Source organism: Apodemus sylvaticus, chromosome 1 (assembly GCF_947179515.1).
Source record: "Apodemus sylvaticus chromosome 1, mApoSyl1.1, whole genome shotgun sequence".
Lineage (NCBI taxonomy): Eukaryota > Metazoa > Chordata > Mammalia > Rodentia > Muridae > Apodemus > Apodemus sylvaticus.
In genome coordinates, this window is record NC_067472.1 from 24,571,303 (window position 1) to 24,594,351 (window position 23,049).

The following is a 23,049-nucleotide window of genomic DNA, read 5'->3' on the forward strand; positions in this document are numbered from 1 at the left end:
AACATCTTTGATTACTATGGATAGTGGCAGAATGTTCCTGTGTTCAGGTCCACCTGGATGTTTCATTAACTGTTTTACATGTGTTATACGTACATCCTACGTTTGATGATATCTCAGTTCCAAAATAGCATCCGTTCAGAGGCACACATCATTCCCATGGTCTGGGAACCACGTGCTCAGTAACAACTGAGAGCATGTCCCAAATCTGACACAAGGGCTTTAAATTGCATTTGTTTTCCACTTGTGTCTCTTTTTCTTTTTACCAAAATTATTTTTCAGGTAGCTGTTGCTTTATGTGTAAGAATAGATTCTGTCTAACCATTCTCAGATTCCACAGGCTGAGAGACTCAAAGGTCAAAATTAAGCACAAGTATAAGTAATTGTCTAGTTTGTTTTTCCCTAGCGCCTTTCCACAGAGTATTAACATATACCGTGGTAAAGCTGGCTTCCTGGTTGTGGTTCGTATGGTCCACAGCATGCTCTCTGCTCAGGGATCACAGCTGCTGCTACTGCTGCTGCGGTTCCTGCCCGTCAGGAGCCTCACAGGGTCGCTCTCCTCGTAGTGCGTCTTGTGTTGCTCCAGGGGCTGTACATAGATGTAATCGTGGCCTTTCCTCCTCTGTGAGGCTTTCTGAGGCTGTTAAATGATTCTCAGGTGAAGTCCTCACAGTATATACAATATATTTTCCCTGCAAATTTATTTGCCATTGGCATTTAGAACATCAGCAGAATTCATAAAAAAGCAGGTTCCTTGTTGGATAACACAGAATGACAGTAGCATTAGGCTGTGGAATAAAATAGGGCTGCCTGACTTTTCCAAAGATGATTTTTCCCCCTTAGAGGAGGCAGGAAGTTGAGATGGGGTCCTGCTGTGTGACTAGCCTGGGAGGGGCTGCGGAATCCAGGCTGCCCTGAGACATGGAGCTGTCTCCCCTCCTCGTCTCTTCCAGCACAGCTGATTATTTAACTATTTCTAAACAGTTCTGGAATGTGTGCAGTAGCTAGCTAGGTAGCAGTCTCCTGGGGTTTTTGACTCACTGTTCATTGGAGAGTCTTTCTTAAGATAAGATTTAGGGCTTTGCAGACTGCTCCATGGTGAAGCACACTTAGTGTGGCCCTGGAGTTCAGTCTCCAACACCAAAAAGAAATAGACGGAACATAAAGTGCATTCTGTAACTAAGCTTGGTAGTGTGAGAACGGTGTGTTACGGTATGAGAGGTGCCACTATAGTTAGGCATCAGCGGAGTTCACCTACTATCGACTTTATTTGGGGAAAGATGTTAATATGCAGGTGATTAGTATTAAATTAAGCTTATTGAGTTCCTTGTTTTCTACTTAATATACCTAGTATTGGGATTTTCAAAGTGTTTTTAAAACCAAGCTTAAAATGAAGCTCTTTTATTTTTTTAATACCTTCACCTCTTTCCGTAGCTCTCAGTGAAAGGTTACAATGACAAACAGCCAATTTTGCTAAAGAAGATCACAGAGAAAATGGCTACTTTTGAGATTGATAAAAAAAGATTTGAGATTATCAAAGAGGCGGTAAGTCTTATAACATGCTTTTATAATTTTATTAATACACTTATATTGCCATATTTTTTATGTATATGAGTATACTATAGCTGTACAGATAGATGGCTGTGAGCTATCATGTGGTTGCTGGGAATTGAACTCAGGACCTCTGCTCACTCTAGCCCAAAGATTTATTTATTATTATATGTAAGTACACTGTAGCTGTCTTTAGACACACCAGAAGAGGGCATCAGATCTCATAACAGATGGTTGTGAGCCACCGTGTGGTTGCTGGGATTTGAACTCAGGACCTTTGGAAGAGCAATCAGTGCTCTTAACTATTGAGCCATCTCTCCAGCCCCATATTGCCATATTTTAAAAAAGTAATTTACTTTTATTTCATGCGCATTTGTGTTTTACCTGTATATATGTCTACATGAAGGTATCAGATCCCTTGAACTGGAGTTATAGACAATTATGAGCTTCCATGTGGGTGCTAGAAATTGAACACTGGTCCTCTGGAAAAGCAGGCAGTGCTTTTAACCACTGAGCCATCTCTCCAGTCCCTATATTGTTATATTATAAAATATGCTAATAATGGAGAGAGGATTTTAAAAAAATGCACTCATGACGCTGGTGCAGTTATCTCACACCATCTTTGCTAAATCCTGCTTTCTACTTAGAAAGCCAAACCCACTAGCTGTTTGCCGTGCCTGTCAGCTTGGAAACCTACTAGAGCTACGGCTCTGACTCTGGGGGAAGCTCCAGTGAGAGACTCTATAGTTTCCATCCCGACCTTCATCTCAGTCAGAGGCTGCCCACTGGAGGATTTTCAGTTGAGCATCCAGTAGCTACTACCCATGCTACTTGCTTCTGGAGACTTTGATGATATGCAGTATCTGAGGATCCCTGCAGCCTGGGGATTACTTTCTGAGGCATGAAAGATGTCCCATAGTGAAGGCATGTAGACGTATGTTAGAGGTAGAGACTCGGCCTGGTCAATGAAAGCGTGTGTTTCTTAGTTTAAGAACCAGCGCAGGATAGGTACTGTTCTTAACTGCATAGATGGGAAACAAAACAGAACCCTGACTTCCAGTCACACCACTGATGTAAGAGAAGTTGGACTGGAGCTGATTTTCTAAGTCGACTGAAAGTTAATGAACCTGTTTTCCCTCCCTAGTATATGCGGTCTCTTAATAATTTCCGGGCTGAGCAGCCTCACCAGCACGCCATGTACTACCTCCGCCTGCTCATGACCGAAGTGGCCTGGACTAAAGATGAGTTAAAGGAAGCCCTCGACGGTGAGCCACTCCTACTTCACTTTCTATCCTAGTCATTCCCCTGTCTAAGGGAGGTCAGTATGGCCCAGTGACAGTCGCCAACTGTTGTACAAACCTAGCCCGCCTATAGAGTAGTAAGTGGTGGTCGGTTAGGAGGATTTCTGGATCAGGGACCAGGGTTGAGAAGCACAAGTCGGACGATCATTTCGATGGAGACGGAGCAGGTGAGTGTCAGAGAAGAGATTCCCAAGGCAGCGCAGTGGGAGTGGGCCATGTCCCAGTTCTCAGTGACTTTCAGCTCCGTGATTTCACATACGATTTAGACTTAGGTAGATAAGACTTCAAGGGTGTGTGTGTGTGTGTTAAGATAGTTGCACATACTTTTGGATTGAAAGGTAGTATCTGTAAAATGCCTGACCTATCATAGATTTTTAATTAATTAACTTAATATCTTCCTAAAGAAGGACCAGTATGTGGAAAAGGAATGGGAGAAGTAGGAAAATTACTATTGGGATACTGTAATAACAATTGCCACAGGCAGTGCGCACCTACAGATGCTAAGATTAGTGACAATTTGAGGGAAATGCAGTCAGTGAGATTATAAGGGTAAACGTGCTGGCCACCAAGCCTGATGCCTGGAGTTGGATGCCCATGTGGTAGGAGGAGAGAACTGGCACTGTATATTGTCCTTCCCACATCTTACCCACCCCGTGCATTCGTCTCTTACCACATACATGAGCTGCCATTCTCCACCCTGGACCACCACACACACTAGATGGATGGATGGATGGATGGATGGATGGATGGATGGATGGATGGATGGATGGATGAATGAATGGTTAATGTAATAATTTTTTTTAAGATTCATTTATTTATTTTATTTATGTGAGTACAATGCTGCTGTCATCAGAAACACCAGAAGAAGGCATCAGATTCTATTATAGATGATTTGGAGCCACCATGTGGTTGCTGGGAATTGAACTCAGGACCTCTGGGAGAGCATCCAGTGCCCTTATCCACTGAGCCATCTCTCCAACCCCAATGTAATAATTTTTTAATTTAAAAATTTGAGGGAAGTGTGTGTGTGTGTGTGTGTGTGTTCTTTGGTGGTGGGCACTTCCAAGTTGCTCATGGAACATGCATAACTCACTCTTATTACCCAGAGTCAAGCAATACATTTACAATGAAAGCACTGCAGACACCATCTTAGCCAAGCAGCCTGTGGGAAATATCCAGTGCCAGGACACGTCTGTGCACATGTCTGATGCACATTGCCTCCCTCTTGCATCTCCCTGCTACTACATACATGTAATATGACCTTGAGAAGACCCTAGATAAATGAAGGAGTTCTGATGAACTATCTCCAGTGAGAGACGGTGAGGGTGTGTGACAGATAATTGCTATATAAGAGTATAGATTAGATCTTGGACAGAAAAAGGACATTAGTGTAAAAATGAAACCAAGGCCAGAATTGATGGGACACACCTTATCCTAGCACTCTGGTGCAGAGACTGGTAGATCCAGGTGTGTTCAAGGACAGCCTGGTCCACTTAGCAAGTTCTAGGCCAGCCGGGGCTACACAGTGTGACCCTGTATCAAAAAACAAACAACAAAAAACAAAAAATACAAAAAAAGCCTGTCCCCTGGTTAACAGTGTGTGCAGCTGGGCATGCAGCTGAGTGGTAGAGCCTGCCTGGCATGTCCAGGTCCTGGGTTTGATCTAGAACCCTGAAAACAGTGTCTACTAGTACCCATTGCTTAGGCTTGGATAATCACGTTATTGGATTAGCTTGTTCACGTTATTGGAAGATGATAATATTAGACAGAACTGGGTGAAGGGTATAAAGGCACACTAGTAGTTTTGCAAGTCTTCTACGAATCTGAAATTATTTCAAATACAAAGCTTTGTTTTTAAATTTATATGCACATCTTCTTATTTCCTACTTTCAGATGTTACCCTCCCCCGACTCAAGGCCTTCATACCTCAGCTGCTGTCCCGGCTGCACATCGAAGCTCTTCTCCATGGAAACATAACAAAGCAGGTGCGGGGTGCCGGTCTAGCTCTGTGGGTCACTGTGAGATTATCTCCTCTCTTCTGTCTCCAGACTTAACCAGCACAATGCTAAACACATTAGCATTAACTCTGCTTTCTCTGTGGAGGCAGGTCGGGAGGACATGCAAGAATAGAATTATGACAGTTAGCTAAGGCCTGTGGCTGTCTCTGCTGCTGTTGCCTGGCCTGTACAGTCAGAGAAGAAGTGGAACTGATTATGTCTAATCGGTGTCAGCTCACAGAAAGCAGAAATCAGGGCCTGCATTCAAGCCCCGGCACTGCTACATACTAGATACATAATCTTATGAAAGTGTACTTCCTCTGTTCCACAAATCACAAGCCTTGTTCATAGCACTCAGAGAACACTACAAAGTTTCCATGGCAGTCTGCCTCCAGGGCCTGGACTCTCTACCGCTCCTTATAGGGCCTCCAAAACATATGCCCAGGGTCAGATGCTTGTTCAGGGCAGTTTGATCCACAGTACACACTTAGGTTTATCTCTTCTGTGGTCAAGGTCACTGACGCGGAGTTAACTTTTCCTCTCCAGTACCGCTCCATCTTTATAAAGGCCTTTATTCCCTGCATCAGTACTACATGAATGTTGCTTGGATTTCAGTTTCTTTTCACTACTACTGTATTGATTGACAAACTCAATTTTTATCCATCTGAATAGGATTAAATGAATTTAGTATTTAAAACCTTTTCTTGTTATTATAATGGGCTATCCAGTATGCTGTTTTGATTTTTTAAAAGACAGAATGTGCTTGCGTATTTTATAATACACTATGGTATCTCCTCCCCTCCAGGCTGCATTAGGAGTTATGCAGATGGTAGAAGACACCCTTATTGAGCATGCTCACACCAAACCTCTCCTTCCGAGTCAGCTAGTCCGGTACAGAGAAGTCCAGCTCCCCAACCGTAAGTTGCCATATGCTGTATAATAATGTGGCATATGATATGAGTTGATTATGCTTGGAAATAATATATGGTTTCATGTCAGAGTTCACAGGAAGCCTCATTCATAGAGAGATGGTCACAAGTAGGTGGCTTTGCCAGAAGTTCCTTGGCTGGTGAGCCGTGTACATGAAGGCAGGAGGGAATTTTGAGGAGATTGACATTGGAATTGTCTAGTACTAGCATATAGAGGAGTCAGAGAATAACACTCTCATGCAGCTAATGAGCTATCAACTGTGAGGGCTAGAGAGGTGGCTCAGCGGGCATGCGCTGTTCCTGGAGCAGACCTGACTTCTGTTACCAGCATTCATGCTGGGGTCTTAAAACTGCCTATGACTCACTCCAGTGTGAGGGCATCTGATGCCCTCTATCCTCCATAGGTACCTGCATTCATGAGCACAGACACACAAACGCACAGACACACAAACACACACACACACACACACACACACATCACTCACAAAAATAAATCTTGTAGGGCACGGGGATGCACCCCATTAACCCCAGCACTTGGGAGGCAGAGTCAATTGGATCTCTGTGAGTTCAAGGGCAGGCTGGGCTTCATGGTAACTAGAGATGTGGTCTAAGTGGTAGAGTGCTTGCCTAGCACAGAATAAAGGTGGGCATGATGTGTGTCTGTATCTCTGCATTTGGAGGTGGAGGCAGGGGGATGAGACACCAAGATGCTGAGTTAGAAGCCAGCTGGAATATGAGACTCTGTCTCCAAAAGTAAGCACTGAGGAAAACTAGGCAGCAGCTGAGAGCATAGCACTCACTGGACATCCATTGGAATTGTTGGCCAGGAGTACTTTCAGAACAGTCACAAATGCAGATAACAACATTCCTCATGTTTTTATATGGGGGCAGCATAAGGAAATACTTTTATATGTTGGGATTCATAATGTCAGATCATAGTTATATTGACATGGCTTTTTTTAAAAATAAAGATTTATTTATTTCATGTATGTGAGTACACTGTTGCTCTGTTCAGACATACCAGTAGAGGCCATCAGATCCCATTACACCATGTGGTTGCTGGGAATTGAACTCAGGACCTCTAGAAGAGCACTCAGTGCTCCTAACTGCTGAGCCATCTCTCCAGCCCCCATATGGCTTCTTTTGAAACAAAAACTCAATGAAGTGGTTTCAGTGTGGAAACTGTAGTGGGGACATAGTGGATAAGAATGTGGGTGTTGACACTTCAGGCCATTTGTCACTGTTGGTGTTCCCTGTGCGTGCAGTGTCTGCGTCCCTTGCCCCATGTCACAGGTGTGTCTGCACTCTGTTCTCTCCCCTAACCTGTCATACAGCTATGACAAAATGCCCAGTGTAAGATGTGGGGAGCAGCTAATTTTGACTTACAATTTTGAAAGTTTCAGGTCTTGGGTATTAGGCCATTTGTTCTTGTCCTTAGAACCAAGTAGCAGATAAGAGCACATGGTGAAGGAGTCCCTCACCTCGAGACAGCCAGGTGGTAAAGAGAAGGGGTGTGGCCAGGGTCCCAAAATCCCTTTCAAGCATATGTTCCCAAAGACTTAACTTCCTTCCACCAGGTCCCACCACATACTAAAGCTTTTGCTGTCTTCTGATAGTGCCCAAGGCTTCTTCCTGAAGAAGCTCTGTAGGGATGTAGGTTAATGGTAGAGCATTGTCCAGAGTGTGCAAGGCCCCACGTTTAATCCCCAAGACGTGGGCCAGGCTGCAACATCAACTAAATGTTTTCTGATATCCTCAGCTGGAATAACTACTTCTGAGGTTTTCTGAAACATCGGAGCTCTCAGCACTTTGGCTCTCATGTGGATTAAAGGGCATCACTTAAAGGGCATCACTGTTTTATGAGATTATACATTCCTTTAAAGCCAGAGGTTTTGCCTTGAGTAGCTACTAAAGCAACTCGGATATGTTATTACTTCACACCACCTCTGTTGAGCACAGCTAGTTCTGCCGTTGTGTATGGCCAGGCACCACAAAGCAGGTCGTGGTTATTACTGCTGCCTCTAGCCACTTACTCAGCCCCTGCAAGCCTGGCAGAGAGGAACAGTGAGGATTTGCTGACCAAGAACCATCCCTCTGGGCTGAGCACGCAGCTCTGAAGTTGGGCCCATGTTTAATGGCAGGTGATGGTTTGGTGTGTGTGTGTGTGTGTGTGTGTGGTCCTGGGTTCAAGCCTCAAACCAAAAGGAAGAAGCAAATTCAGTATTTACCTTTATGCAAAGTAAGCCAGTCTAGAAAGAGAATCAGAGTGAATTTTCCATGCCTCTTCCCTTCCTCTCTTAGGTCCCTGTCTTCTGCCTCCTGATTGCTCTGTCAAATTGTCACAAGCTCAGAAATAGCACACTTACATCCCAGTCTCAAAATGAAGGTGTTAGGAAATTACTTTGATGTAGCCAGCTGATCGGATGTGAATGCCTTAAGTAACCCTTCACTTGATTCTCCATTGGAAGGCATTTACAGCTGAAAAGCAAAGTCTTATGTATGCACTGTGAAGGAGAAAATATTTTGGGATATGTGTGAAAAACTGGAAGAGGAAAAGATGGAACTTACAGCCCGCAAACCCTTCCTCTTCTGATGAGAAACAACATTGCCAGTGTACATCAGGAAATGGCTTCTAAAGCCAAGCCTCCTGGCATGTGCCTGTCATCCTAGCACTGGGTGGATCAGGACAGGAGGAGCAGGAGTCCAAAGCCATCATCAACTGAGTAGCAAATTCAAGGCAGGCTGGGCTACATGAGACCCTGTCTCAAAAATAAAAACTTTTTTTAAGGAAAGAAAACGTGTCTGTGGAGCAGGCAGATATAGTGTGATTGAGCACACGTGTAGTCCTAGCACTCATGAGGCAGAGGCAGAGGCAGAGGCAGAAGAATTCCACGGCAGGCCTGGCTGTGCTGTTTTCTGTTGCTAAGATAAAACACTGACCAAAACCATCCTGGAGGAAAGGATTATCATCTTGCAGGGTACAGTCCACCATCAAGGGAAAAGCTTGAAGCAGAAACCCCGAGGAAGGGCACTGCTTACTGACTTACTTCTTGTGGCTCACCCAGCTACTTTTCTGAGAGGTTTTGTTTAAGATAAGGTCTCACAATGCAACCTTGGCTGGCCTGGAACTCGCTAGGTAAACCACACTGGCCTTAAACTCATAAAGATCAGCTGTGCTATGCCGGGAGTAAAGGCACGCAGAACACCACCCGGCTTGGCTACTTTTCTTACCCAGCCCAGGCCTACCTACCCAGGCGTGGCACCACCCACAGTGGGCTACAGTGGGCTGTACTCTTCCCCCATAAATTACCTATCAAGAAAAGGCCCCATAGACATGTCCACAGATCTGTCTGATGGAAGCAGTTCCCGAACTGAAATTCCTTCTTCCCAAGTTTATCTAGACTTGCATCAAATTGATGAGTACTGACCAGCGCAGGAGGTTGTATAATAGCAACTTCAAGGCCGGCCTCAGCTACATGGTGAGACTGTCTCAAAAAACACTAAGACAACAACAACAAAAGCAAGCAAATGTAACACTGACTTTATTAAAGCCACAGCTAGTTTTTGAGCCTGTTTTCTTTTTGAACCTTCTTAGGAGGATGGTTTGTTTACCAGCAGAGGAATGAAGTTCACAATAACTGTGGCATCGAGATCTACTACCAGACAGACATGCAGAGCACCTCGGAGAACATGTTCCTGGAGCTTTTCTGCCAGATTATCTCTGAGCCTTGCTTCAACACCCTGCGCACCAAGGAGCAGCTGGGTGAGAAGATGGGGATTGCGGGCACCAGAGACGAAGGAACAGCTTTTGTTCCTCAGCAAACATCTCTCACTTGTAGAGTCACATGCACTGTGAATCAAGCCTGCTATGTGTAGATGTGAAAACCTTGTTTGTAGGGAAACCGTGTGAAAAGCTAGTCTATATGGCAGTGCTTCTAAAAGATGAGCAGTTATTATCTTCATACATAGGAGCTAGTGCTGTTCTTCCTCTCCCTCCTCTTCTTCCTCCTCTTCCTTTCTTTTTATGGTGAGGAGATTGGACTCAGCCTCTTCTTTTTACACACTGGGTAGGTCCTCTGCTACTGAAGTATAGCCTTAGCCCTCCTGGTAAAGCACTTCTTAATGAGATTTTATTGAATTCTTATTTCGTGCCATAAAAAGCACATCTTACATTTTAGGTAGGAAAGGATGAATGCTCAGGGCAGGCAGGCCTGTAGGTGGCGCAACGGAGCAAGTCCTATGGCGGAGCTTAGCTTGACAGGTTTTGAGCCTGGGAGGCAGGCATCTCCTCTCACTGTGCCCTGAATCCCAGGTGCAGGGGGTACTCAGTGTTTGCGGTTTAGACTTGGTCAAAGTCCTGGAGAGCCCAGCAGGTTACGGTGATGAGGAGAGGTTCACACTTGGAAGGTGGGAACAGCATCTTCAGCTGCTCAGGCAGTTCTAGACCATTCTGGGCAGCATGAGGTCCATCTCAAAAAAACCAGACAATAGGAACAAAAAGAAGTTCAAAGAAACCCCCCATAATGGCTTGGAAGAATCATTTTGAAAGGCTGTGGGTGTATATGTCTTCATACTCTGTCATTTTTAAAGCAATCCCCATGCTGGGCGCTGAGCTTGAAGAAGGGACACATTGTGGATAGTTCTTCCTTCAATTTTTTTCTTTTTTCTTTTTGTTTTTTTTGACACAGGGTTTCTCTGTATAGCCCTGGCTGTCCTGGAACTCACTCTGTAGACCAGGCTGGCCTCAAACTCCGAAATCCGCCTGCCTCTGCCTCCCAGAGTGCTGGGATTATGGGCATGTGCCACCACCGCCTGGCTTAGTTCTTCCTTCTACAGAGCTCTAGTCAAAATGGCTGACGTGTTAAGGAATGATGATTCTTCAGTATCTCTGTGAGAGTGTTCACAGCAAAGCCCCTGGAGATTATAACTTGCCCAGAGACCGCAGGGTCCCAGAGTGTCTTTGGTGGCAGATCTGGGCAGAGCTGATGAAGGGGAAAGCCAAGGGCTAAATGGAGAAATGGGTTAGGAATGTTACCTATGAGGGCAAGGCATCTGGCACCTGTGAATAATGCCACTTTTCCTCATGGCGGGGTGTGGCACCCTGTGGTTGCTGCTGTCTGAGGTGCACAGGGGATGCTTCACTCTCTGTGGCTGCCTGTCCTGCTTCAGACATTGTTGGTAACTAAAATGGAGCCTCCATCTGCACACACCCTCAGGCCTGACCTAGTGCTCTGCCCACATGACTGACAGGTGAGAGCGCCCTGGACCTGCGCATGCTCTGCAGCCCTGCCTCACAGTCTCCTGGTCTGTGCTGCTTCTGGGCCACCATGGGTTCCAAGTGGCACAAGCTGAGCCTGCCACCAGCTATACATTGGAATTCCATCCTGGGAAAGTGGCCTTCTATGACTGCAAACACTGCTACCTGGCATCATCAGGGACTAGTGACATACGTGAGGCAGAAAAGACCACCAAAGTGGACAAGGACAGGATCCTTGTCCAGAAACCGCTGTACCTAGGTTTGCTGCGGTTCCCAACTAGAGGAGCATGTCTGTATGCCAGAGAATGGGCCTGTTGACTAATGAGGGGACTACGTGGCTTTCATTGCACCTTCCACGTGCACCGTGGCAAGTGTTGGATGCTGAGAGCCATCAGAGACACGCACGCAGTTTACCATGCACCAAGAGAGCCTGATGCTACTCTGACGTCATGCAGTAATGACTGGTGCAGTACACTGCAAGCAACCTCTTGCCCTCAAACCTGACCAGTAGTCCTGTCTTCATGGTCCATAACAAATATGCCTCTGTCAGCTGCCACGAGTTTGAGATACCTTGGACACCAGCTGCTGTAACTGAAGGCCTGTGCCCAGATCGTGAACCCTGCCCTGCTCTGAGAGTGAGAGCACCTCCACACTCTGCCCATGCACAGGCCTTCAGGACCCCAGTGCAGTTCTCCCCAAGATAGCACCCATCCACCCACCTCTGATAGTCTCAGAAATTCACATGGACTTCTTTCCTTCTGGCTTCTAGAATCTCTGTCTTCATCTAGAACTTGCCCGTGGTGATTTTGATGTTGTAGGTATCACTACTAAACTTGAGCAGGTTGATGCAGCTAGAGTGGCTTTGAACTAGAAAGAACAAAATAAAATAATGTGAGCCTGCAAAAGATGGAGATGGGAGAGAGAAAATGTGTTGGGGGAGGGGCACTGTCTAAGTAGGTAAGGTATTGATAGATCTGTGACCTTCAGTTAGCTTGACCTAGAGCATCGGGTTGCCCAGAGCTGGCCCAGGAATAGATTACCCAGCCAGTACTTTGTAGAGACAGGCTGTGTGGGGACTTAGATCGGAAAGCAAAGGCCCAAGGACTTGGCTAGGGTGTGAAAGGGAGCTCCGTGCTTTGGAGGAATGGGGATAACCTGAGTTCAGGCATCAGAGTCAGAAAGTCACAGGGTTCGAAGGATGAAGAGGATTATGGGTTGGGTTTTGTTTTGTTTGGTTTTGTTTTGTTTTAAGAAAAAAGTCAGCCTCAAGTTTTCTTCAGGGAGCCTTTCTGCTCTGTCTGTAGGAAGAGGATATTGCTTTAAGTGGTCATATTCAGATGTGAGTGAGCTAAAGTAGATTTTACTTGTTCTGAGAGACTGACAGCGGTCTGAGTCCAGTTTGAGACCCTGACGGGCTGTGTGTGCCTTCCAGGCTATATTGTCTTCAGTGGACCCCGCCGAGCCAACGGCATCCAGGGCCTGCGGTTCATCATCCAGTCGGAAAAACCGCCCCACTACCTGGAAAGCCGAGTAGAAGCCTTCTTACTCACCATGGAAAAGGCCATAGAGGACATGACAGACGAGGCCTTCCAAAAGCACATCCAGGCACTGGCGATCCGTCGACTCGACAAACCAAAGAAGCTCTCTGCAGAGTGTGCTAAATACTGGGGGGAGATCATCTCGCAGCAGTACAATTATGACAGAGGTAAATCAGTGTAAAATCTGAGGGCATCAAAGCCACTCCACGTGGTAATTCATTTTGTAAGTGACACGTCTTTCAAAAACATTGTTGTTTTTTTTTAATTATTATTTAATGTAACAACAATTTCCTACTAGAAACTGTCTTCTCCCAAACTAAAGCTGTTCTATGTGTTTCACTGTTTCTGTTATGTCTGTGTAACCCGAGACTCTGAGCCCTGACATATGAACATCTATTTTACATACATGACTTGGGGGCTGGAGGAGTGGATTAAACTTATATGAAGCAAGTTCTCTCCCTAAACAATTCAGGATCTCCACTGCTTTCAGATGTAGAAGAGCTATATGTCCTGAAGTCTCCTGTTCCCTTTTCCTGATTCCTTTCCCATTTCATTCCAGAAAAGATTAAGCAACAAAGCCAAACCACAGTAGAAATCAGGAGACAGGTTTATTCCTTTCCTGGCACCTCCAAACTGAAGATCCTGACGTCTTCCTGTCAGTTGCTGCTGTGTGGACTCATTTTTCTTGCCTGTGGCTTTTTGGTTTTGTTTTGTCTTATTAAGTCAAGGTCTTACTACATATCCTTGGCTGGTCCTGAGCTTGCTATGCAGGACTGGGCTGGCCTCAAACTCACAGAGCTCTGAGTTTTGCCTGCCTTGGCATCTCAAGTGCTGGGATTAGAGGCATGCACCACCACGCTCGGCCTTTCCCTGTGGTCTTCTAGAAGTCAGGTTTGCTGTTAATGATATTGGTGACACCCTTGTGCTTCCCGTCATTTGTCAAATATCATTTTCGTGGTTTGTCATTATAATCTTACTTATTGGCTGTTTACTTTCAATCTCCAGTAAGGAAGCTAAGGTTTAGAAAACTCAAATTAACTGGTCCCTGATCCAACATCTCACTGTGTATGAACCAAACCTGGTTCCCAGGCCAAGTCTTAGCTACTGTAGCACGGACAATTACTCTACTTGGAATCTATCTCTCCTGCCTACTTAGATAACACTTGGTGGCTTTAAAGCATGGATAACTGGGCTGGAGAGAGAGCGTCAGGTAAAGACACCTGCTGCTCAGCCCGCAAACCTAAGTTTGATCCCTGGAACCAACAGGTGGAAGACGAAACTCAACCAGAAGCTGTGCTGTGACTTCCACAGATGAATGTAAAAATCCTTAAACTTGTTAGGTACTCAACAGGCTTAGAGTGAAATGCATTGTCTTTCGCTGCAATATTTTGAACTGTTTAAGGTGTAAAACTATTTATAAGTTACTGCTTGGTTACCTTTCCAGATAACATAGAAGTTGCATATTTAAAGACACTTACCAAGGACGATATCATCAAATTCTACAAGGTTAGTGGACTTGTTATCTAAATTTGTCTTATTTTCTGATTAATACTTATGTGTGTGTGGGTGCATGCATGCATGCATGCAGTGTGCAGGTCAGGCAGCGTGCAGTCTTAGGTTCTCTTCCACCGTGTGCCTCCCTAGTTGTCAGACTTGGCAGCAGGTGCCTTTCCCCACTTTAGCTGTCTCATTGGCTCCTAAATTTTGGTTGGTAGTGAACTTGCTACACTGTGTATTGCTTCTTTGACCTGTTCAGACAGGATTTCTGAAGGTGTTTTTGTAGAACTAACGATTTGGCCTATTATTGTTAGATACCGTTCCCTCTATTTCAGGGACTACAGCAGCTCTTCTGGTTTCCAAACCTCCCTTTGCAAGCTCCCTTTCTTCTGCTTCTGCCACACTGTGTAAAAAACATTGCTGAGCTTTTCAGTGGTGGCAGGGGAGCAAAAGAAACAGTACACAGTCAGCTTCAGAGTTTGCTGTGCCTGTGCTTCCTGGAAAGTGGCACAGAGAGAGGCACTGCCTGAAGGCCTCCAGCACAGCTTTAAGAGAATCCTGTTCCATCTAAGTCTCTCCCGCCATAATAATGTGAGTAGTGTATCAAGTAAATGCATGTCCTAGTCAGGGTTATCACTGCTGCGGGGAGAAGCCATGACCAAAGCAAGTCGGGGAGGAAACACTGTTCATCACTTAAGGAAGCCAGGACAGGAGCTCAAACCCGGCAGGTACCTTGAGGCTGGAGCTGATGCAGAGGCCATGGGGGAGCTGCTTACTGACTTGCTCCTCATGGCTGTCTCAGCCTGCTTCTTATAGTACCCAGGACCACAAGCTCTAGGGATGGCTCCACCCACAATGGGGTGGGCCTTCCCCCATCAAGCAGTAATTAGGAAAATTACTTACCTTACAAGTTTGCCTACAGCCTGATCTTTTAGAGGCATTTTCTCAGTCGAGGTTTCCTTCTCTCAAATGACTCTAGCTTGTGTCAACTTGACATAAAACTAGCTAGCACAACATGTCAAATGAAGAATTTCAAAGTTTATGCCATAGGGGAATTGTGCTTATTTAAAGCGTTACACATTCTCTGAAATTTGTTGGCACGTCTAATTTACATAAAATATTTTTGTGCTTGAGTGTAAGATGAAAAGTCTTAGTCTGCGATTACCTTAGCACCGTAGAACCGCTCCCTGTTTCCTAGCCTGGGTGGTTTGTGATCATGAACTGTCTGACATGCTCATGTCTGATATGGGGGAGAGCTATCCTCTTCTTCCATATGCTGTATCTCTTGGGGAGCAGATTCCTACAGCACCGTTTTCTGGCCTCTGTTGCGGGTGCTAAAGGGAACCGGCTGTTCCCTTTAGGATGGTCACATGGACGGTGAGGACTGCCTAGTCACGCGTCTGCTGCACTAGGGTTCTTCACACCCATTTGCTTCACCACCCAGGATGCTGTGACAAGGGAAGAGTAAGGAAAATAGGGCAGCCCTGACTAGAGAAAACTGACCATCCTGTACATAGTTACTATGCCCCAGCCCCTCGTCTGTGAATCCACAGGGCTGCTGCTGTGTCCTGTGTCTGCAGAAAAGAAAAGTGTTAGTGAGGTTCACATCATCTTAACAATAGAAAAGGGAGGCAGCAGAGCTGGGTAGGAAGCGTGAGGACTGAGCTCAGGCCCCAGCCCCCGTGTTAGCTGGGTGAGGTGGTGCTCATTTGAATTCCACACACACAAAAGGAGAATATGTCTCAAAAATATTTCATTTTTTATTCTGCCGAGAAGGTATTTGCTTGTGAGTGAAGGTGCTTACGGAGGTCAGAGAGAGCACTGGGTCCTCTGGAGCTGGAGGTCCCACAGGTGTGAGACCTGAGAGCTGAGCACTCCACCCTCTGTGGGAGTGCTGTGCGCTCTTAAGCACTGAGCTATTGTTTTTTAAGGCAGGGACTCATTCTGTAGCCCAGGTTGTCCTTGAACTCATAGCAATTCTTCTGCCTCTGACTTTTTGGATTTGGTTTTTTTCAAGACAGGGTTTCTCTGTATAGCCCTGGCTATCCTGGAACTCACTCTGTAGACCAGGCTGGCCTCAAACTCAGAAATCCACCTGCCTCTGCCTCCCAGAGCGCTGGGATTACAGGCGTGCGCCACCACTGCCCGGCTGCCTCTGACTCTTAAGTGCTGTGAAAATACAGCTGTGTGTTCCATATCTGGTTTGAGTGTGTTTTGAGGAATGATGTTTGAGCCCCTTTGGGGGTGAAATGGATGGCTGGACCAGGTACGTTGGCCGCCTTGGTGGAGGAGAGCCTCTTCCCTCATTGCTCCTAAACCATTCTTGTTATGTGCATATATAAACAAATTGTGGCCTGACATTTAACCCCAAGTGCACTTTGTCTACTTAAAGAGCCACAACAAGGTGGTGTGGGCAGAGTAGATTGTAGGACGTGTTCACTATCAGGCTGTGCACTGTCTAGTGTGCTGTCTTAGGTCAGCCTCTGTTCATCATTTACATCTGTCAGGGCAGCAGCAGGAGCATGCAGGGTGGCTGACTCCAGTCCAAGAACTCTGATGACCCCTCCCCAAACTGGGAGATCTGTGACTTCAGCCAAGTCGCCCCAGCTTTGAAGCCTGTTTCCTAATGTATAAAATAAGAGGTTTATTGAAGGGTATGTGAGTGCCACTTTGTGACATAGTCTCAGACTTTTGACACTTTAAATCAGAATGTGTTTTCCTTCTAGATGTTATGAGATACATTTTAGCCGTCTTACTTACCTGTAGGCAGTTTCACTTTGTGGACAGTATTTGTTTTCAGTTGCTTACAACTGAGAGTGAGCACATTCAGTTCTGCCTGGGTTCTGAGACTGTCATCCTCAAGTGTTATTAGTCACATCTGTTCACAAAAGATGACGTCCCAATGTAACCCTCCAATAATGCCTCCAGAAGGAATGAACGTTGCTTTTCTCTATATATGTTGTTTATTTAAAATTACCAGAAATACCTACATACTGAGTTTGTGAAAATAGTGGATATGGAACTGACTTACTCTTGGATTTTAAAATGAGTGTATTTATACCAGCTTGGCTAAATGTAGAAGAATCATTGTTCTGACTGCCCTCCAGCTGGTGTTCTGTGAGCTCTAATAGACACATCTGGAAGAAAAGGCTTCATGATTATATAAGCTTACACAGTCAGAGAGTATATTAGCATTTTAAGTTCTGTAGCCTGTGTTTGCTTTATCTCACTAACAAAAACATTCTTAGATTTCTCATTCTGGAGCCTTTTTTGCAAAGATTTTGTAAAAAGTATCTCTGAGTTCTGGTTTATTAAAAAAAAAGGGGGGGTAGTTAGTTTCTATAAACAAATGAGGTTGGTAAGGAAATGGGAAACTGAAAGGGAAGAGTGCTCTATGTATTGCTTCGGGCTGACTGGAGGTAGGAAGAGGGACAAGAACAGACTTTTGATGCTAGGTGTTGTGGCACACACCTTGAGTAAAACGGGCAGTGGACGAATCTGTGAGTCCAAGGCTCGCCTGGTCTACATGGTGAGTTCTGGCCTTGCAAGGTTACATAATGAGATCCTGTCCTTTTGGGGGCTTGGGGGTAGGATGAAGACAGTTTCACTCTGTATGTAGCTCTGGTTGTCCTGGAACTTGAAGTCACAGAGATCTTCCTGCCTCCTGAGTGGGAATCAAAGGCGGGCGACAGGACACTGGGCTGAGACCCTGGTTTCGTGTTTGCTTGTTTTGTTTCTTTTTTAAAAAGATCTTTGGAAGCAAACTTTTGGAAGATTTTACAAAGCGAACTTTGGAAGCAAACTTATTAGAGTAAGAAAGAAGTTCTCGGATGAGTTATTACGTGGTACTTGATGCTGACAGGCCTCTCAGCATCTAGAAGCATCCTGTCAGAGCAGCCTTGGAGTGTAGTGTGGGCCCTGTCAGGACCGGGTGAGCGCGGGCGAGCGCTACAGGCAGACTCACTGCACTGCAGCAGCACCATTTTCTTTGAGACACCCAGGGCCAGCTCCATGATGATCATGATCTGTCCACAACTGGGAAGTAGACTGGGTTTGTCCTGTGATCGTTTCCCTCTGAGAAGACAGCATGTTACATCCACTAAGGTGTCAGAGGAAGAAGCTTCAGCACAGTGTTTACCCCGTTGGCAAACTCAAGAAAGGTCCAACGTTAGGGCAGGAAGAGCAGCAGCAGCCCCTGCGTGCTGTTGACTGAGGTACAGCATTTCTCTGCTTGAGTCCACGTCATTAAATAAGCATCGTGACAGCTTACTTAGAATGATATGAGCTCATACAAGAGATTGCTGTATACAAGGCAGGACTCACTAAGTATTAGTTTCCGATCCTGTGATAGATAGGTGAGAAAGCTACAGCTTACCAGCGGCTCTCTAGTACAGATTTCGAGAAAGTTCTTAGAGGAACAAGGGCCGTGATTGTCCTGAGTGAAGACCACTAGAGGAGCCAGGCATTGTGGCATAGGCATATGATCTTAGCGCTGGGTAGGTCGAGGAAGGAGGAGTTCTAGTTCAAGGTGTACCTGAGCTGCAGAGCAGTCCTCTGAGGAGGAGAGAGGAGAGGAAGGGAGGGAGGGAGGGAGGGAGGGAGGGAGGGAGGGAGGGAGGGAGGGAGGGAGGGAGGGCTAGAAAAAAAAGAATGGCTTATGATCACTAGGTGGTCCAGACGGGAGGTGGCTCAGCAGGGGCTGCCGTAAAGCTGAGCTGCACAGTAGACAGACAGGGTGTGGGACAGATGTCTCTAGCTTCTGAGTGTGTGCCCATCTCCCACAATAAATGTAAGGGAAAAGGCCAGCCAGGTACATGGCACATGCCTTTAATCCCAGAATTTGGGAGTCAGAAGCAGGCAAATCTCAAGGCCTGTCTGGTCTGCGTAGCGAGTTCTCTCTATGAGTTTAAGCAAATCACTTAATTTCCTTGGGCTTGAGTTTCCTTACCTATAAAATAGGAGTGACTTTTGGTAGTGCTACGGGTAGGTATAACCCAGTGGTAGAACATTTGCCTGGCATGGGTAAGGTTCCGGGTTGGATTCCAAGCCCCCAGATTAAGTCTTGCTTGCGTCCCTGAATCTTCTAGAGTAAAATCATGTGAGAGGAGAGAAAAGAAAGTTTCTGTTCATATCTAACTATGGCTGCCAGAGAGAACTTCATTTTAAGTTTCTTAGTGGTTCAAGAGACTAACCTTGGCTTTCTTTGTACTTAGGAAATGTTGGCCGTGGACGCGCCAAGGAGACATAAAGTATCCGTCCATGTTCTTGCCCGGGAAATGGATTCTTGTAAGTACTGGATATTGACGTTTTTAAATTGTTTTCCAATCTGATATTGAGCCATATGATGGCTGTCTCTTACCGTAGGCACTTGCCTTACAGAGCATCAGAAAGTGAAGATCTAAACAAAAGGACCCCGGCAGGGTGTTGAAGCAGAGGTCTGGGGAAAGGGGTGTGCAGTGGAGGAGAAAGCCTGTGTTGGGGAGGGCTGTGCCAGTTTGGGCACCATCTCCAAAAGCAGCCGCAGGGAACTGCGGTCATCTGCACAGTCCTCTCAGATCTAACGCAGTCAGACCAGAGCGGTGAAGCTGCTGCAGCCTGTGAGGCCTGTGAGGCCTGTGAGGCCTCCTTGCAGCAGCAGCCCCTGGAGCGTTGCAGGGAGGGGGTTCAGCACTCAGGCCTGCAGCAGCAGGGTGCGAGGAACCAAGAAGTATGTTATGGCCTGGCACAACTGGTTTCTTTTTTAAAAGGACTAAGTCTAGCTCAGATTTTTCTTTGAAAATTGTTGTTGTAAGTGTGAATAAAGACTTGGTTTTCTTCCAGGTCCTGTTGTTGGAGAGTTCCCCTCTCAGAATGACGTAAACTTGTCTGAAGCGCCACCTTTGCCACAAGTAAGGAGCCTCAGGCGCAACTGAGGCCTTCGCACTTATAGGGAGGGGTTCGTCCATCCGAGGGGAGGCTCAGGTCACTGCTGTTGAGGTCTCCTCAAGAGTCTGGCACTCAGCCTCTGCCCGAGTCTGCCTTTACCTCAGTTCTGTTTCACAGTCATGTGGTTCAGGCTGGCTCCAAACTCCCTATTAGTTGAAGCTACCTTAAACTCCTAATCCTCCTGCCTCGACCTCGAGAGTGCTAGGCATGCATTACTCCTAGCCTTTTTTTTTTTTTTTTTTTTTTTTTGGATTTGGTTTTTTTCAAGGCAGGGTTTCTCTGTGTAGCCCTGGCTGTCCTGTCCTGGAACTCACTCTGTAGACCAGGCTGGCCTCGAACTCAGAAATCCACCTGCCTCTGCCTCCCAGAGTGTTGGGATTACAGGTGTGCACCACCACCTCCCGGCTCTATACTCCTAGCTTTGCCTCTGGCATGAACTGTGTCACTGCGTTGTCACCTCCAGCCTTCTCTTTCCCAGATTCAGATACTAGAGTGGCAGTGTGTGGCCCTTTCCATAGTGCCTATGTATTTACCAGTCCTGAGAGACTCGCATTTCCCTGCAGGGCGAGAGAATGGGCAGCAGCAGCAGGCTTCTGCTGGGTGTGCCAGCCCGTGTGTGCTCAGGGAAAGCCGGGTCTCTACAGAACAGACTTCGTCCGTGACCCTTACAGTGTTACTCCCCCCAAATGTCAATACCCTGCTTAGTCTAGTTTTTAAATATAGCACACTAAAGAAAGCTTTGTTCCTTTTCAGCCTGAAGTGATTCATAACATGACTGAGTTCAAGCGTGGCCTGCCGCTCTTTCCCCTCGTGAAACCGCATATTAACTTCATGGCTGCAAAACTCTGAAGAGCGCACATGTGTTCCTGTGTCTTCCAGGGCCTGGGAAAACAGTCTCAGCTTTGAGTAGTTTCTGGCTTGCTATTAGAGAGACAAACAGAAAAGAGTTATCAGGCATTATTATGTAGAAATGTTAAAAACCCAAAGTAATAAAATTATAAAATCTTATAGATGTAGAATATTTTTAAAATCTCTTAAATATCTTAATTTTTTTTTCCTTTTTATTCCTAAGAGAAACTCCCTTATATTAACTGCTTAATCTGAAGAAAGATATCCCAATACCATCTTTCTTCCTTATTCTGTAAAATAGTCACTTGTCTGGAAAAAAAAATAAGAGCTTTTTTTCTTAAAGGCTTCAAAACATTTAGAAAGGATTACCTTTTTAAGAACGGATCCTCAGATCTGCTTTCTATTTGATGTTTTCCTGTAAACCAGCAGAAAACATTGCGTTTGACAGAAAATGCACAAAGCAATGCCACGTTCCTTTATTGTGAACTTGCTGATTTTATAAAATTTGGATATGTTTTTTAATCTTCTTAGTCAAATGCTGGAAATCCCAGAATACCCGATTTACAGTGCTAGAAACGCAGATTAACCTTACATCAGGTTCGGAATTTCTCAGGATTCCTGTGGGTTCTCTCTCATCAAATTCTGTTGACATTTCTGTTTTCCGTAGTTGGTTTGCTGTGTTCCACCAGCAGACACACACTGTTGTGTAACGTGTGTGACGTGCTGTGCTGACGTCAGCTGTTGTAACTTCCCAGAACTCCTAGGGTGAAATTGTCATCAGCGTGTGAACTAAAACACTTGCCCCTTTAGGGACTTAAAAGGCAGCAAATACAAAGCCACCTCTTAGAGATATAAAACGGTTGCATTCTGAAATAGCCAGTCTCGGAAAGACTCTAAGCTCCCTGCTGCTGCCAGTCTCATCCTGCCTTAAGTGTTATTTTTTTGAATATATTAATATAAACATACAGATGATGACTGGAGTGGACTTTTAAAAATTATTTTTTTCACAAGATACTATTTTAGGTGAAAATGTTACTGTAGATTTAACAGCTGTTTTAAAGTGTTTGCTATTACTACAACTTGCTTCGAGGACAGGCGTGGCTGTGTCTCCACACACAGGCAATAGTAACAAAGTTCTCCTGTTTGTCCGCCAGCTCTGGCCAAGCTCAGAGTGGCATTTCCAGATGACGTTTCCTGCCCCTGTTACTTGATTTGCCAGGATTTTCTGCTGTAGAATCTCAGCTTTTCACAGGCTAAGTTTCACATTTCCCAAATACGGTGAACTTGGGCGGCTGTGGAGCCGCTCTCCCGTGGTGCTGCGACCGTCTTCTGTCCACACGTTCCAAGAGTCTCCCAGTGAGAAGCCTGTCTTTGTCCAGCCCATCAGAAGACACGAGTCAACACTGCCTTCTCCTCTGCGCAATTGGCCAAGAAGCCAAGGTTGACTTTGATCTCCCTGATCCTCCTGCCTCCACCTCTCAAGTGCCGGGATTAGGCGTGTGCCGCCCCGCCCTGTGTGACTATGCAGCTTGTCGGACTGCCACATCTGTACCAGATGAGTCTCAACTTAGTCCTGAGTGTTTGAGCCCATCGCTGTAAGAGCAAACAGTCTGCTGCCTTCTCTGTGCGATCACACGCCGAGGAGTAACTTCGCTCTTTAAAAAAAAATTGGCGCAGTTAAAAGTTTGTCGTTTGTATAAGAGGCACCTGAAGAGATTGGAAACAGTCCCATGTCGTCTTCCATGAACCTGCACGTGGTGTTCAGTGTGTTCCAGGGCTCCTGTGTGTCCCTTGGCATCCCGCCTGGGTCACCTCAGTGGGTCCAGGCTGTGGTCCATGAACAGTAACATGCTAATAACATACTACTACCCAGAGACTGCGTGCACTCCAGCTTCGCAAGTGAGATGTGTGAAAAAGTCATGAGTTGCCAGAGACTTAAAGTCTTTGTAATCAGTCAGTGTGTAAGAGCACGTGGCACCGCCGGTGTGGCAGGGTCCTAGGGTTATCCTGTTTACAATAAATCTGACCTGGAACTCTGTGCTGTGTCTTGTGTGACTTTATAGTTTCCGTGAAACATGTTAGCTTCCCTGTCAACATTCACATTTTACAGGATTTCTTCTGTGAGTCTGCTGATGGAAGCAGTGGACAGGCAGACACAGCAGTGTATTTGCTGGCACCTAGTAACAGCAGTAGGTAAGCCGTACCATC

The 23,049-nt window shown here is 45.8% G+C and overlaps 1 protein-coding gene across 2 annotated transcripts in view; it reads left to right on the forward strand.

Moving 5' to 3' along the window:
- Ide (insulin degrading enzyme) overlaps positions 1-22,879 on the forward strand; it is a 96,421-nt gene extending 73,542 nt beyond the window's left edge. For both annotated transcript variants that reach the window (XM_052186654.1, XM_052186655.1), the window contains 10 exons: positions 1,432-1,542; positions 2,693-2,813; positions 4,743-4,834; positions 5,652-5,763; positions 9,371-9,538; positions 12,465-12,737; positions 14,015-14,076; positions 19,281-19,353; positions 19,888-19,955; positions 20,746-22,879. In XM_052186654.1, the coding sequence (XP_052042614.1) occupies positions 1,432-1,542; positions 2,693-2,813; positions 4,743-4,834; positions 5,652-5,763; positions 9,371-9,538; positions 12,465-12,737; positions 14,015-14,076; positions 19,281-19,353; positions 19,888-19,955; positions 20,746-20,841 (1,176 nt within the window). In that variant the 3' untranslated portion in view covers positions 20,842-22,879. The remainder of the gene's footprint in view (positions 1-1,431; positions 1,543-2,692; positions 2,814-4,742; positions 4,835-5,651; positions 5,764-9,370; positions 9,539-12,464; positions 12,738-14,014; positions 14,077-19,280; positions 19,354-19,887; positions 19,956-20,745) is intronic.
- Positions 22,880-23,049: the final 170 nt, after the last annotated feature.